Source organism: Notamacropus eugenii, chromosome 2, assembly GCF_028372415.1.
Source record: "Notamacropus eugenii isolate mMacEug1 chromosome 2, mMacEug1.pri_v2, whole genome shotgun sequence".
NCBI classification, from domain to species: Eukaryota; Metazoa; Chordata; class Mammalia; order Diprotodontia; family Macropodidae; genus Notamacropus; species Notamacropus eugenii.
Window position 1 is genome coordinate 120583991 of NC_092873.1, and position 16744 is coordinate 120600734.

Consider the following 16744-nt stretch of genomic DNA (forward strand, 5'->3'; position numbering starts at 1 on the left):
GAAGTATGACTTCATAGGTGGATGTGAGCGAGTGTGTGTCGCTTTGAATGAATGTCTAAGCACTTAGGAGTAAGGACACGAACTAGGGAGAGAAGATTGAGCAAGGTGGGATTGAATAGCTAAGAATCACAGGGAACGTAAAGAGGGCTGTAATGGGAAAAGGGATCCTCTCCGGGGTTCAGCCACTGCTTCCTCATGAGAAAGGAACTTGAAAAAGGAGAATAAAAGTGGAAATGTGATGACTGTGGCTGGTAAAACTAAGTTGGTGCTACGGTTTCTGCTCCCAGGACTATAGAGAAAGAGAAGTTTGCAGCTGTGGCACTGCTCCTTGGAGCAGCAGTCGAGAGCTGCTGCTGTGCAGCAAAAGCTTCTTGTGACCAAAATCCGGCTACTGAGCATGCTCCGCTGCAAGTCACAATCATTGTGGATTCCACGTCTCCGGATTTTAGCAAGAGCAGCAAGCGAGGGGAGGGTAAAAAGAAGGGAAACAGGTACAGCCCAGGGCATAGCTGAACCTGAAAGTGAAGGAAGCCTGGGGAGGAGGAGCAAGATGGAAATAGGGAGGGACCTTAAGGAAGTTATTCACCAATTTTTATTAACTTTGTCACAGAGAGAGCAAGCCTAGCTGTCGGCCACCGGACAACCAATTCAATTCAATGAACAATTCAAGAATAATTTATTAAGCCCTACTAAGTTCAAGGCACATTATAATAGGCAGTAAGGATACAAATGACTCTCCCAGTTTTTAAGGAACATCTAGTAGAGATACAAGTAAACAAATCAATTTGATGCAAGGTAGAGGGGACATTTAGACAGTGCTCTAGGAAAAATTGGAGAGAAGGCTTTTATGCAGGGAGAGGTTGAACTGGGAAGACTTCGTTGAAGAGGTGGCCCCTGAAATCAGCCTCGAAGCAAGAGAGAATTTAAACAGACAAATAGAAGGAAAGAATGTATTAGGCAACAGGGGAACAACTGTCAGAATGCATGGGGGCTACAGGTATAAATGGAGAAAATGGTATAGATCCCGAGATCTATGTACAAGTAATGTATAGCAGATCATTTTAGTAGCAGAGAGACTGGTGTAGTGGATTAGAATTAAGAAGACCTGGGTTTTAGCCCCACTTTACTACTCACTACTAGTCTTGTTCATCTTGGTCTAATCACTTAACCTCAGTGAGGTTCAGTCCTCATCTTACCGGGTGGTTTGTCCTGAGTTTTGAATCAAAAACACTGGATTTGGGAACAGAAGACTAGGCTCTGTTACCTGTTACCAGTAGGGCTTCTGACATATCTCAGTTTCTCTGGATCTCTGTTTCTTAATCCCCATCCCAAAATGAAGGGGTTGGATCAGATTACCTCTAAAGTTCTGTATAACCCTAAATCCTACGATCCCTAATATATGTTAAAATGCTGTGAAAACTGAAGTGCACTACAAATACAATTATTATAGCACTAATTATCTCATCCACTTATCTGCTATGTTAGTAGTTATTTGTATTTTTTTTTTACTTCCTCTGTAGGATTGTAGGTTCTTTGAAGGCAGAGAAAACTCTGCCATCTTTATACAATCATAGTTATGGGTACAATAGATAATATTCATTGTACATCAACCTTGTATCTTCATTAAAAGCAACAGGGCACATCGGTAGGTTCCTTGAAAATATGTTTTGAGTGGAATGTTTATAGATTAACAATGACATCATCTGCACGTATTTCCTGCTTTAACAACATACACTGACAGGTCATAGCTCGAGATGACTGTTAATGAAAATTAAGTGGTTAGATATGAGTATATTGACCTGGACTCCGTGCTGCTACTAGAACATTTCAATCAGCACCAGTCCTGATTGGAGGCATGACGCAATCAGGTAGTTAGGGGAGAACTGGTCCAGAGATATCCACTGATTCATTTCCTTTTCCTGGATGACCACGGTACTGTCTAGGAACCTACACTTAGGCTCAGGATAGGGGGTTGGGGGGACAGATTTTACAGGTGATTCATTTGGTACTAATAGAAAGAAAAATAATTGTAAAAATCGGCTGTTATTTTCTCCGCGTAAGGAACTCGTTCCTTGAAAACTATCCCCACCAATGCTGTTGGTGATATGCAACTCGTCTGTATATTAGTCTTTATGAGTTGCCTGGGGCATTGAAAGATGGTGACTTGCCCAGGATCACACTGAACTATGTCAGAAGCAGGATTAGAACCTAGGTAGATCAAGGCTTTACCAGATTATAACTAACTCCTGGAAAGGGTCCGGACAGTGGAACTGCCAGTTGCAGAGAGATGATTGTGGGGAGTGAACGTCCTTCTATCCTCCATCCTCCTACCTCTACCTTCCGACCCTCTCCCGCCCCCACTCAGGGATACCTCTTAACTATGCTTCCACTTCTGGGGCTGCCCAAGTGCACTTGCTACAGCGATAGAATAAGGGCCCCGATGACTGGGTTTGTAGAGCGATGGCACATACTAATCGGAATAAGTCGACAAATTCTTTTCCAGGGCTAAAATGTGTGTCTGGTTCTGCGTAACCGACCCCGGAAGAGAAACTTTTGGGAGGCAGAGAAGGGGGTAGAGGGAGCATATAGGTAAAATCAAATCCACCTCGGTTTACTTTCCTCGGTGTCCCAGTCTCCATCCTCAATTCTCTTTGTCTCTTCCGCCCCCAACCCATTCCAGACTCAACCTCCCGCATGGAATCACATCCTTTGCTGAGACAGCTGCACTAAGCGGAGGATACAGGGGATCTAGAGTTGGGGGTCTTACAGTTTCCTGACCTCTTTCCCCTTTTGGCTACTGGTAAAACCTGGATTATTGGATCCCCCGCGCCTGCAAAACAAACTCCTTGGTGGCTTTCCCCCTGGCGGCAGCGGCAGCTGGGCATGCTCAGTCAGTCCTGGCCGGCTCCGGGGCAAGTAGGAAGCTTTCGCGCGGAGCTGAGCTGGAGGCAGGAGGCTGGCTGAAGTGGGAGGGGAGAGGGGACTGGGGGCGGGGGGAGGGTTGGAAGCCGGCTGCAGGCGCCTGAGGTTGCTGGGAGCGCTTCCTGACCTCCCAGCCCCCTTGTCCGCCGGGACGGAGTAGGAGGGAAAGGAGAAGTACTCGGGGAAGAGCCTGCGTGGCCCGGCTCACTGAAAGAGCAGCAGCGGCCGCGGCGGAGGCGGGCGGAGGGGGCATCGGGAGCTCGCGGAGCAGACCCGGGAGGCGCGCTGCCCAGGACCCGCGGCGGCTTCGGGGCGGCGGCGGCCGCTGCTGCTGCTGCGATGTTCCACTGCATCCCCCTGTGGCGGTGTAACCGTCATGTGGAAACCATCGACAAGCGCCACTGCTCCCTGGTCTACGTCCCGGAGGAGATCTACCGCTACACCAGCAGCCTGGAGGAGCTGCTTCTAGACGCCAACCAACTCCGCGAGCTGCCGGAGGTGAGTGTGCCCAGCCCAGGGCGCCCGGGCTCACCTGGGGGAAGGCCGGGGAGCGGGCGGGCGCGCGCAGCTCCTGCGGGCTGCTTCCTGGGGAGCGTGCCCAGCTGTGGGGCAGCCCGGTCAGCCTCAGCCCCCCTTCTGCGTGTCCTGGTTGCCTTCTTTCCTCCCGACTCCTGGGGAGTCTGAATGGACAGGTGCCCATTGCCTTGTTCACCTGCTTCTCTCCTTCCCCCCATACGTGTTGTGACCACTGAGGGGGTACCCACCACCGGCGGAAAAAGTTTAATTTTGCTTTATTGTTTTGTTTTTAAAGGTAGAGACTTGTGCAGAAAACTACATTAGGTGTAGTGTAGTGTAGTGTAGTGTAGAAAACTACATTAGGCTTGACAGGTTGTGGGACAGAAATCCAGTGAGTTATGTTTCTGGGCACTTTCATACTGATGAAAGTACCCAGTTCCCACTTACTAGGTTTGGAGTGCGAGCCTTTGGAGTCGATTCTGGCTTTGTCACTACTTGTGTGAACTTGGGGAAGTCATTTTTACTCCCTGAGTCCTGGTTTCCCCCATGAAGGGATTGGACCCTAAGGTACCTTCCCGTTCAGAGTCCATGAGCCTATGAGGAAACGTTTCTCATCCCAGACCCACTGGAAAAAGAGTTGTCCCATGAGTTTCATGGCCACCAACCAAACCCGTAGCCCTCTCAGAATTTAGCCAGGGCGTGCACTCCTTCTTGGCAGCTGTGTTTCTCCAGGTGGTGAAGAAGTAGTCAGCCTGTCTGTCTGGGCATCTTAATTGGAATGTGTTCTGAGCCTTATCGCTAGGTGGGCTGTTCGAAGGACAGCTGTAGATTGGCTGGTCCTTCTGTTGGCACTGGGTGTAGCTGGCGTAGTGAAAGATAGTCGAGAGAAAACTGGGTGTGGGGATTTTGAGGTGTGTTTCCTGGTGTCCACTGCTGAAAAGCTGTCTTCCCGGCCCTACTGCTGGGAAGGTGCACCCTTCTTCCTCTTCCCCTCCTCTCTTCCCCACCTTCCTTCCCCTTCTCTCTTCCCTATCACTTCCCCACCCCACTCCCTCTACTCTCGAAACAAAAATCATCAGAGCCTTTACCTGACCTCCCTCCTTCCTGATCCAGGCTCAAGGAGGGCAAAATTTTGATATCCAGACAATGGATTCTTATTGATATATATTTTCTCTTAAGTTGTTTACATCAATGAATGCAGCATTAGCTGCAGCCAGACCGGGCAACAGATACATCCTGATTGTACTTTGATCTGGAGACTTCAGGGTTTCAGAACTCCTAATGGCCACTTTGGGAGCCAAACTGAAGAATGACCTTCAGAGAGATATGTCCACATTTATGGCTGTGTAGGAACTGAGAGTTCACTAGGTCTAAAGGTGCACAGGAAAGGATAGAACTTACTGCCTCAATGACTGTGAATTACACTTTTTTTCCAGTCTGGGAAATTTATCAAATTATATTCCTCCACTACTGCTAGGGAGGGTTTCTAAAGGGTAGTTGAAATTCAGTCACTTGGCTTCTATTATCATCCCAAATCATCTGAGAAAAAGAAAATTTACTGAAATGAAACACTGTCTGATTTGCCTAGATGTGATCTTCATTATTGACAGTTAAGAAAAACAACCTCAGAACTGTATGATTTTTTTCCCTTTGCCCTTTTCAGATATTATGCTTCCTGTAGATATCTTTGGTTTACCCTTTGTACAGAAGGTAAAGTTGGAAGGGGCCTTGGAGACCATCTAGTTCAAACCCTTCATTTTACAGATGAGAAAACTGAAGTCCAGAGAGGTTAATTTATTTACCCAAGGTTACCTACATAGCTGAGTATGGTATAGCTGGGATTCAAACTCAGGGATTCCAAGTTCAGTGCTAATCTATTACACCAAGTTGCTTTATCTTTTGGGGGATTCTTCATGGGGACTTCCTTTACTTGGGAGCTCAGCAAGGCTCCTGATTTTTTTTTTTTAAGTTCAGTGGCAGAAAAGTCACCTCTTTTCTTTAGGTGGTATACTTTTCAAAATTATTTCCCAAACATATGGTTTATTTCTTTGCTATGTCTTTGGTTTAAGGTATTAAATGTACTCTTAATTTGTTGTGGGATCTTTAGGTGAGTTTGCCAGCCATCAGTATAGAAATACATAACCTAATAATTTTTAGAGGCCACGGAAGATGCCATCCATACTGAATAATGCAGTGAAAAGTTGACATCCAAACTGGAAAAGTCTGATAGTTGTGGCAGTATTTGTAGAACTTCAAGATTAAATCATAGATCTAGGGCTGGAAGGATCTATTCCAATTTCTTCATTTCATAGCTGAGGAAACTGAGGTTCTGGGAGGTTAAGTGACATGACCAAGATCATACAGGTAGCAAGGGGAAGAAGCAAAATTTGTACCCATGTTCTCAGAGACTCTGGAGCTAGTATTCTTTGCACTGGACCAAGATCATCCATCCTTGTTTGCCTCTGTAAATTGCTGACTACCTTGTATAAACTTTTATGAACTTTTCTGTATACTTCTTTTTAAAGGAAAATGATGGTTTTAAATTTTTTGGAAATGACAGGTATTTCTGTTGACACTAAATGGAAATTTTTCAGTGGCCCAAAATGTAGTATAAAGAGATTGTGTCAAGGGAAGCAAAGGAACAAGAAGGCCTTTCAGAGGCATTTCTTCCTAAGGTTAACCATTGCTCTAACTGTGCTCTTCAGAATTCAGTTAAAAAAAAATTTGACTCACTGTGCTCATTTTTTTGAGTTTCCTGCCTTCTTCAGGCCTCCTTGACCCCTGGACTTGGTTATTATCCCTAGGAGTACTGTCTACTTTTGATATTACTCACTAAGCATTCTTTCTCCTTGACCAGAACCTCTTAGTCTGTCATCTCGAGGAGCTGGAAGAAGTCTTGAAATCATCTACCCGAATGGTCTTCCAACCTACTGGCTCTGGATCTTCTAGCAGAACAAGAAAGCTTTACTTGGTAGATGTCTAAATCATTTGTCTCTCTTTCCTTTCCCTCCCCTCTTGAAATCTACTTTACTCATCTCCTCCCTGAGTACTTCCTCTCTCAGTATCACTCCTTCTACCACACATGGATTTTTTTTTGGAGACTAAAGGTATCTACTTCCCACTCAAAGAATGGAGAATTCCGATTTAGTCAAATTTCCTTATTTTTCAGGTGAGGAGACTGAGACTCAGCCAGATAGACTCAGCCAGATAGATCTTTTACTGAGAGAATGAAGAGTATAATTGTATGCTATTAATACTCTTAGTCTAGCATAGTAGATAAATGCTGAGCTGTTTGGCTTGGAGTTAGGAAGTCCTGGTTCAAATTCTGCCTCTGATACTTTTATAATTGTTGCTTGCTGTTTATCTTTTGTTCTCAAAGAGGACCGTGACATCAGGGATGGGATGCCATGACATACAAGGGAAATGGATTTAAATGAGGGAAGGTTGTGCAACTACCAGCCTTGCTTTCTCCTCTGGAGCCACTTGGATCCAGTGGCAATGTATAGATCAGGATGACTGGAGATGGCCCTGGATGCAGTGGGAGGGACACCTTGTCAGTTTTTTTTTCAAGCTTAAGTCTTTAACAGTCTCAGTTTGACTGAGGCAACACCCAATCAGTAATTAAGACTACATAAAAAATGAGGCAGAGGGAGCCTCTTTTACCTAATTAAAAAAAAACAAATCAATCTTGGAGGGCAAGACCCTCAAGGTTTCTGGCCAAAACAGAAACAATTAATATTTATATTCATTCTTAACCCCTATGTGCTTCTGGAAACACATTTCCAAGGACTGGTGTAGTAGATAGGTGGGAGGGTGCTGTATTTAGAGTAAGAAGGTTTAGGTTCAGATTGTGACTGCCGTCCCCTCTACAAATAAAGAACTATATGGACATTTAAGGGTGTGTATGTATGTGTATGTATACATATGCATAAATGTGCATATACACACATGAACATACATTTCTCTTTTTTCTCTCTCTGACTTTGCAAAAGTCATTTGACTTCTCTGTGCCTTAGTTTCCTCATCTGTAAAATAAAAGACTTGGATTAAATAACCTCTAAGAGCTTTTTCTGCCCTAAATGAAGTCAGACTTATATGACTTCTGAAGACTCTTCCAACTTTAAATCTATGATGATCCTAAGATCTCTAACCTTCACCCCCTTCCTCTAAGCCAGTCTTAGTTCACCCTTATTAGGTAATTTCTCTAAACTTATTTCTGGGCTGCAAAGCACCCTTGCAGGAAGATACAGAACCTGATGGCTTGGTCTCATGAGATGAATATTATTTAACTTCAACATGGTCTTTTTGCTGCTTTTCATTCCCTTTTTTCATCTCTCATTAGTTCTTTAGTACAGCGGTCCTTTCAGACCTTAGCTCTTCTTAAACCTTCAAGACCTTTGCCCATCCCTTATTCTTAGAGGTTGAACTTAGATCTTGTTTTACTAAAAAAAAAAATAGAGATAATTGGGTTTAATCTGTTCATGAATCCCTGTTTTCTCTTCAACACATCACTTTCTATGCATTTATTTTATTGTTTCTTTTCTTTTATGTCCGATCTCCTTCTCCTAGCTCCCAGTTTTCCTATAAGAGAATCATATAAGCAAATCAGATGGACACAATATTTCTTATAGGTAGTATATCCCCTCTAGAGGCAGCTAGCTGGTGAGGTAGATAAAAGTGCTAGTCCTTGAGTCAGGAAGATTCATCTTCCTGAGTGCAGATCTGTCCTCAGACACATACTGACTTTGTGACCCTGGGCAAGTCACTTCACCCTATTTGCCTCAGTTCCTCATCTGTAAAATGAACTGGAGAAGGAAATGGCAAACCTCTCCATTTATCTCTGCCAAGAAAACCCCAAATGGTTCACGAGTAAACAGCAATAATTACCTTTAGAATATGGAGATACATTATATCTTTTGTCTATGGAATTGCATTTGGCCATTAAATTAATATAAATCAGGTTTCCTTAAGCTGGGCCCGTACACCCTTGATAAATTTCGAGGGGGGGATGTTTTCAAACTTAAATGAGAAGAAAACTACATCTTAATTTTTATTACCATCTGGATTGCTCTGTAATCCTGTGTATTTTATGCCTTTAAAAACATTATTCTGAGATACAGTTGATTTTACCAGACAGGCAAGAGAATCCAAAATAATACCAAAATCCCCCCAAAAATCCAAAGGACTAAAAACTCCTAATCTAAATGTTTGGGTTTTTTTTTTTTATGGTTTTTTTTGGTGAGAGGATTGAGAATAAGAAGGCCTGATTATGAACCTTAGTGTGCCACTTATTGCCTGTGTGACACTGGGCAAATTATTGCATCTCAGAAAATGAGGGAGTTGGATTTGTATTTTTCAGCTCTTGTCCATGATCCTACCATTATTTAGATCATTGGGCATTTTGTTCTCTTGGATTTACTTATTTTGTTTTGTATCACTTCATATGTCTTTTCAAGTTTATTTGAATTTTTCATATGCATTTCAAGCAATAGGGAGAGGTATTAGAGCTGTGATTTTACTGCTGCTTAAAACTCTCAGATGAGGAAACTCATCCTACTAATGTAGTTCAGCACTTTTGCTGATTTAGTGGGTACAAGGCTCAACTTGGAGTCAGGAAGACATGAGTTCAAATCTTGCCTGACCCTGAGTATGTCACTGAAATTCTTTTAACCTTAGTTACTACATCTGTAAAATGAGGATATTAACACTTTGTGGAGATCTAATGAGATGATATGTGAAGAACTTTGCAAACCTAAAGCGCTAATGAAGTGCTAGTTATTATTACCATAATTATCATTATATCTTTTCAAATTTCTTTGAATTTCTTATACTTGTCATTTCTTATAGTATAATAATATTCTACTACATTTATATAACAGTTTTTTGGCTGTTCTCCAACAGATGGGCATTTTTCTCCAAGTTTTTTGTCATCATAAAGAGCAGTGCTTTGATTATTTTGGTACATTTGAGTTCTTTCCCTCTGTCCTTGTCTCCTTTGGGTATATGTCTAGTAGGGGTTATGCTGAGTCAGAGTTGGAACATCATACCCAGTTTTTTCTCATCACGGCAAATTGTTAACCAGAAGAGCTGGGCCACTTAGCTCAATCAGCTGTATGTTTTTTCCAGATATTTGTCTCTTAAACACTGACTATTTCAGTCCATCAACTTTGACAATTTAATGAGTTTTTTATTTTGTATTTTTCTTATTTTCTCTAAATATATTTTCTCTTTATCACATCATAGTTTTGGAAAGGGCCCTGAAGGTCATGGAATCCAACCTTCTGCATTGTGTAGTCCTGCGGTCTCAGAGAAAGTGGTTTACTTCCTCTTTTCCAAAGCTAACCTGTCACCTGTTGCTGGCAGCCAGTTCCTTCTCATCTTTTGAATCTATCTACCACATTTATTCCCATCTCCTCTAGTATCTTCAGTTTCCTATCAGCATCGACTCCTTCTCATTTGCCTCTACACAGTCAAGTAACTAAAAAAAAAGCAGATTAATTCAGCAAACATTAGGTCCATATTTTCTGCAATGCAAAAACCTCTTTGGCTCCAATCTACCCCCTTCTAAGTATTCTCAAATTTCCATGTGATTCTTACTCTTCATAGCCATACTTTTGAATCTTCCCTCCCATCGCCTTCCCCTTTACTTCCTGCTCTCTTCCTAATTTTGCTGTTTGGCTGCTGCTGCAACAGCTATACTTAGAAACTATTCTTGCTACAGTTATTAAATGGCTTCCCCTTTGCCAAATCCAGGCTCCATTTCTTTGCCATCTTTCTTCTTGACTTTTTCCTCTTTTGATACTGTTGAAAACATTTTTCTCAAAATGTTTACCTTTAGTTTCTGTGATACCATGTTCACCTGGTAGTTCCTTATTAGTCTCAGTTTCTTAATCTGTAAAATAGGAATAACAGAACCTGCTGCTGGATGCCTCACAAAATTATTATGAAGATCAAATGAGATAATGAACAAAAGAGTGTTTTTATGTGTTATACAAATATATAGTAGTGTCATTATTGGTATTATTGTTTCTTCCACATTTCTGGCTCCTGTCTCACTGACCTCATCTTCCTCTCTCTTCCAAACGTGAGGATCCTTCCACATTCTGTTCTTAGCTCCCTGACCTCTTTCAAGAGGTATGTACTCAATCTTAAAGCTTTATGTAGCTATGACTAGTAATAATGACCCCAGTATCTATTATGTGACTTTGGGTAAGCCATCTTTCTTCTCTGATCCCTCATTTATAAAAAGGAGATAGTAATACTTCCAATATCTGCTTCCCTGAGGGAAAGTACATTGTAAGCCTTGAAGTCTATATAAGTGCTTCTGTTATTCATTGCTTTTACTTTGACTTGGCTAATTCTCCTAAAATACTATTTCCATCCTGTGACTTCTTTGATCTGGAATCTACAGTTGGCTCTCAGTTGTCTTCTGAAGTATCAGAACTTCTTTGCCTGGTTTTTAGTCATTCCACAATTTGGCCTCACCTTGCATTATTTCCTGCTTTTTTTCCAGTGAAAAGCCTGATATATATAGTTAGTTGTGTGGTTATATTGTATCATCTCACAGTTCGTGCTTGTCTGTAGTTCCCACCACATACTTACCTTCCCTCCAAGGTCCAACTCAACCATGACTTCTTTGGCTTTCTTCAGTGCCAGCACATACTAGGTCCTTAATTAATGTTTGTAGATTGGTCCTGGGAAGTGCACTGAACTTCAGCCCCCAATGATTTTTCTCTCTTCTGAATGCCTACTTTGTGCCTAGTTGGCACCACATAGTTTTTACCACTTCATTTTTTCAAAATGTGCCTTAATTTTGTTTCCTAAGCTCTTTGATGACAGGTCACATCTATATCTTAAGCTTTGTTTGTATTCTTCGCAACAGAGGATTCAAGAATTTTAGAGTTAGAAGGCGCTGTGTCACCCAGCGCCTTCATTTTATAGAAGAATCAAGGCCCAGAAAGATGATAGGAATTGATTGATATTGTTCTTGTTATTGTTGTGATTTGTCCTTCTCTCGAAGAGGGCCATGAGATTAGGGAGGTGATACCATGACATGCAAGTGAATTGTATTTAAGTGAAGGAGGGCTGTGCAAAGTCAGCAGCCTCATTTTCTCTGCTGGAGTCATTTGGGTCCAGTGGTAAGATATATATATCAGGAAACCTGGAGATGGCCCTGGATGCAATGGGAAGAAGAACTTGGCAGTTTTTAAGCCAAATTCTTTAACAGGTCTCAGTTTGACTAAGGCAATGCTTAGTCAGTGATCAAGGCTACCTAAGAAATGAGGCAGAGGGAGTCTCTTTTATCTAACAACAACAAAAAGAAATCAGTCTGGGAGGGCAAGACCCTTAGAGTTTCTGGCCAAAGCAGAAACAATTGCTATTTACATTCACTCTGAAGTGACAATGTGTGGCTTGGCCTGGGACCTGTTGCTGGCCAACCAATAAGAGTTGGAGTGATTTGCTTTTAAGGCACTATCCTTAAGAAAGAAATCTAAACCATAAACTCCAAGATATCTTGGGAGATTTCAGGAATCAAAATTTATATTCCTTTGGGCAGAGCATGGGCAGGTAAGGGTATGGTATCCTATGTGGACAGAGGGAAAGGAATGGAAGGGAAGAGAAGGGAAGAAGGAAGAAAGGAAGGAAGGAAGGAAGGAAAGTAGGAAAGAAGGGAGGAAAAGGATCTGTGTTGCCCAACTGGCCATTCTAGTGGGGTCCCCAGTGGGGCTCCTACTACTACTCACAGAGGTTGTAGTTTGTCCTTCATTATCAAAGAGGACCATGACATCAGGGAGGTGATGCCATGACATGCAGGTGAATTCTATTTAAGTGAGGGAGGGCTGTGCAAAATCACCAGCCTCACTTTCTCCTCCAGAGTCATCTGGTCCAGTGGCAAGATATAGATCACGACTAGTTGATAAACATTACACGGATTATTGGTACTAGAGTCAAGGCTTAAACCCAGGTCTTCTTACTCTTGGGCCAGTGATCTTTCCACCATACTACTTTTTTCATGAAATCAGCCTATCTTGGACATGCAATAAAACTCTTGATAGATTGACGTGTGTGACAAAGTACAAAGGCCTTTTACCTTTCGTCTGTAGACATAAATTTCCTGACACTGGAGTGAGTTCCTACTTATATGCTCATTGAAATACAGGAGTTATGCTTATTTGAACACAAAATTGGTGTGTTCCTACTTATATTGCTGCTGACATATGGGAATTATTCAGTTCATTGAACTTCTATTTCAATTCAATTAATTCAATTATATTTTTGCATCACTGTAAGGTTTATAAAACATTTTCCTGGAAACAAATCTGTGATGTATTACATATCACATTCATTTTATATCTTATATTTTATTTTTATATTTATTACTTGTATATTTTCATTTATGTTTTATTCAGTCTAGCTAGGGTATCAGAGCTAGGATAAGAACTTAGGTCTTCTGACTTCAGTCTAGTGCTCTTTCCACTACACTTGTACAGAAGCTTTTGCCTGATAGAAACATCCACATCTTGGGATTACAAGATTTGATAATAGGAAGAACTTTAAAAGACTGCTTCAAAATTCTGCCTAACGAAAGACTGAATGAATGAATGAAGCATTTGTTAAATTTCTATTGTGCCAAGCCTGGTACTAAGCTCTGGGAAAACAAATAAAAAATAAGGCAGGCCTTGCCTATAAGGAGCTCACATTCTGATGAAGTAAATAGCATAATGGAAGGTTTCAGCTGGAAGTCAGATAGAAAGGTCCCCTGGTCCTTGAGGTGCAGCAGGAAAGCAGGTGGTAATAATGCCTCTGCTTTGATGCCATTTCCAGTGGTAAAATCATGTCAGTTTCTGGTGCTCAACCTTTTGTCTCTACCAAGGACTTTGTTGGCCAAGATAGTTATAACTTCAGCAGGAGCAGTTGCCAGGCTACATATAATGCAAAATCATTTCTCAGATGAATGTTTTGAATTTTGCCCTTGCCGAGCATAAATATTGTCACCCTACTTGTGAGTGCTCAGTCACAGCGAAGCCAGTGATATCATGGGAATTTTTTTCTTCTTCTTAAGAATGTGTAATTGTGAAAGTATGTTGTGTGTGTGTACTGTACTATGAACTAAGGTTTCATATCTCTTACTGATAGTTAAAACATTTCGTACTTAATGGTAGTGTTTCTTGTAATAGAATATTTTGGAAGTAAACTGATTACTGGAATTCCTTTGAAAAATAGCTTACAACTCTGACATAAATTAATAAAATAACAACATTAATAAAAGTTTTAGAATTGAAAATGACCAAATGATGTTTTTAAAATGATTTTTTAAAAAGAGGCTTGATTTTCACCCTTTGTATTTTATGGGTGATGAAGAACTTTCTTCCTACCAATACCTCCCTCCTCTCAAACCTCCCAACTGCATGTTACCTTTGTAACTATAGTCAGATTGTCTGCTCTTTTGTGTAAAAACAATTATATAGAAAAAGTCATGGTGTCATTAACATTGAAAATAATATGCTAACAATATTAAATAACTGTCTCTGGAGAGGATTCCTTTAAAAAATGATCTTTTAAGGCAAATTTTTTATTTTAAAGGGTTGCATTATTTATTTGAGGGTTTACTTAGAACAGTGCCATGGCCTCAATAGAGTTTACAAAATACTCCTTGTAATTATGACCAGAATAATTTTTTTCCTTCAGCTCAGTGGATCTATAAAGTAACTTGAAAGGTTTTAGGTTTCACCAGACTAAGAGTAGCAAGTCCACGATGTCCTGTACACATTTCACACTTCATATGTCCTAAACTGTCATCTTCCCTTTAATCTTACCCATCTACATTTCTTTGTTATTGTCTAAGAGCACCATTATCCTTTCAATCACCTAGGTTCATAATCTTGATCTTGTCTTTCTCTGTCTTGGTACTCTCCTTCACCCCATATATCCAGTCAGTAGTCAAATTATGTTATTGCAATCTCCATGACATCTCTTTCATATTCCCCTTTCATACAACCATCACTCTAGTTCAGGCCTTCATTCCTTTTTGCCTGGGCTATGGCAATAGCTTTCTACTTGGCTTTACTGACTCATCTCTCCCTTCGCTAATCCACCCCTAACACAGGCACCAGAGTTATTATCCTAAAACATGGGTTTGACCTCCTTATTCCCTTGTTCAATAAATTCTTTGCTTCTGATAGCTCAAATATGAGCTACTCTGTTTTTTGTTTAAAGGTCTTCACAAACTGGTACCATCTTACTTCTTCAGCCTTTTTGCATGTCATTCCCTTCTATGTACATGAACTGTGGTGACAGTTCAGTCCTACTTGCTGATACTCACATATAATATTCCCTCCTGTCCTTGTGCTGTTGAACTGACTGTTTTTCAACCTGGGAATACTCTCCCTCCTTCCTTCTACTCCTTGAAATTTCTTTCAAGAGATAACTCAAGGAGACTTCTGCAGGAAGCGTTTCTTGATCCTCCAGCTAGTGTCTTCCTTTCCAAGGTTAGCTTGTATTCACTTTGTATATGTTTTTTGGGTATACTACATAATGTATATTATATACTATGTAATCAATGATCAAATTTATAAATCAAATTATTAAATTTATAAATCAAGGTATTAAATCAAAATTATATACTATGTATATAATAACCAAATACTATGTATATAACGTTTCCCTTGTTAGAATGTAAACTCCTGTGAGCAGAGACTTTCACTTTTGTACCTAGCATATTGTAGGTGCTTAATAAATGTTTGATGAATTATTGTCTCCCCAAAGAGACCTTGAAAAAAATCAACTCGGCCTCAATTCATAAAATCAGCATTTTTAAGCTGGAAGGACTAATCTAGTGGTCCGAAACTCTAATTGCATTTTTAAGTTTATAGAAATCCCCTATTTTTACTATCATTATCTAAATCTTTGTTCCTCTTTGAAAATTGGGAGGCAGCATGATACAGGGACAGTTAGGTGGCTTGGTGGATAAAGTACCAAGCCTGGAGTCAGGAAGACTCATCTTCCTGAGTACAAATCTGTCCTCAGACACATACTGACTGTGTGACCCTGGGCAAGTCACTTCTCCCCGTTTGCCTCAGTTTCTTTATCTGTAAAATGAGCTGGAGAAGGAAATGGCAAACCATTTTAGTATCTTTGCCAAGAAAACCCCAAATGAGGTCATGAAGAGTTGGACATGATTGAAAAATGAATGAATAAGCACCAACCTAACAAAAATGGTCTATAGGGCAAAGAGTTGCAGGATTTGCAGTCAGGGGATCTGGGTTCAAATTCTGACTCTATCAGTTGGACAGATTGCTGAATCTCTCTGGATCTCATCTGTGGAGTGAAGTGGTTGGATGAGGTGACCTTTAGGGTTGTGTCCAGCTCAATGAGCCTAGGTTCCTAAATGCCTTTGAGTAAAGTATTCAACTTGATTCTGCTCCTAAATAAAATTGAAAATCCTTGATCCTAGTACAGATGAGGGTGCCATCATCCAGATAAGTAAGGTGGCTTGCTGATGGTCACATGTATAATGTACTTTCACCAGGATAATGAGAATGGTGATTTTTTTGTTTGTTTTTATGTCATTAAGGAAGTTATGAGAAGTGATGAAATAATGGGCTAGATTTGGGTAAGGGAGGCTTCAGAATGCAGTATTGGAGGAGCATTAAGTAGGGTAGTATTTATTGGCTAAGAACTGTAATTTAGTACTGTAAATGGTACTTTGGGAGACTTAGTCTGTGTGCGTATTTTTGTAAATTGCTTTGAGCTCCTTGTGTATAATAAATAATTATTATTATTAACTTTTTGGACTGTCATCATTTAAATGTATTTCCCTTTCAAGGCTATCAACCATGATACATCAGGGAGTTTGGTTTTGCTGAAATGGGACTAATTTATTTTGGGGGGTGGGGAGAGGGAGAGAGAGAGAGAGAGAGAGAGAGAGAGAGAGAGAGAGAGAGAGAGAGAGAGAGAGTAGCCTTGATTGTTTTTCTTCATCACCTTTCATTAAGAACTTTCCATGGTCTGAATCTGTTGCAGTCGGGATTTCCCTTTAATTGTAATGTGTACCAGATTCATTTCCGGATAATGCGGCCAGCTGGAGACGACTGTGGCCACTCTCCATCCCCTTTACCACCTCTAGGCTGGCTGGCTTCTTTCCACACCAAACAGTTTTCCCTTGGCAAATCTAATTAGGAAATGCTGACAGCTGCTTCTTAATGTGAAATAGGAACTTAAGTCTGATAGAGTACCTTTGAGGGCTAGCAGTTGACTTCCCTGTTGGCTTAAAAAAATTGCAGAGCTTAGATTTATATGCAGACTT

General features: G+C 40.9%; 1 protein-coding gene across 2 annotated transcripts in view; it reads left to right on the plus strand.

The window, feature by feature from the left end:
* The first annotated feature begins 3261 nt into the window (after positions 1 to 3261).
* The window catches only part of LRRC1 (leucine rich repeat containing 1), a 187274-nt gene continuing 173791 nt past the window's right edge, over positions 3262 to 16744 (plus strand). For both annotated transcript variants that reach the window (XM_072642485.1, XM_072642486.1), the window contains exon 1: positions 3262 to 3420. In XM_072642485.1, the coding sequence (XP_072498586.1) occupies positions 3262 to 3420 (159 nt within the window). The remainder of the gene's footprint in view (positions 3421 to 16744) is intronic.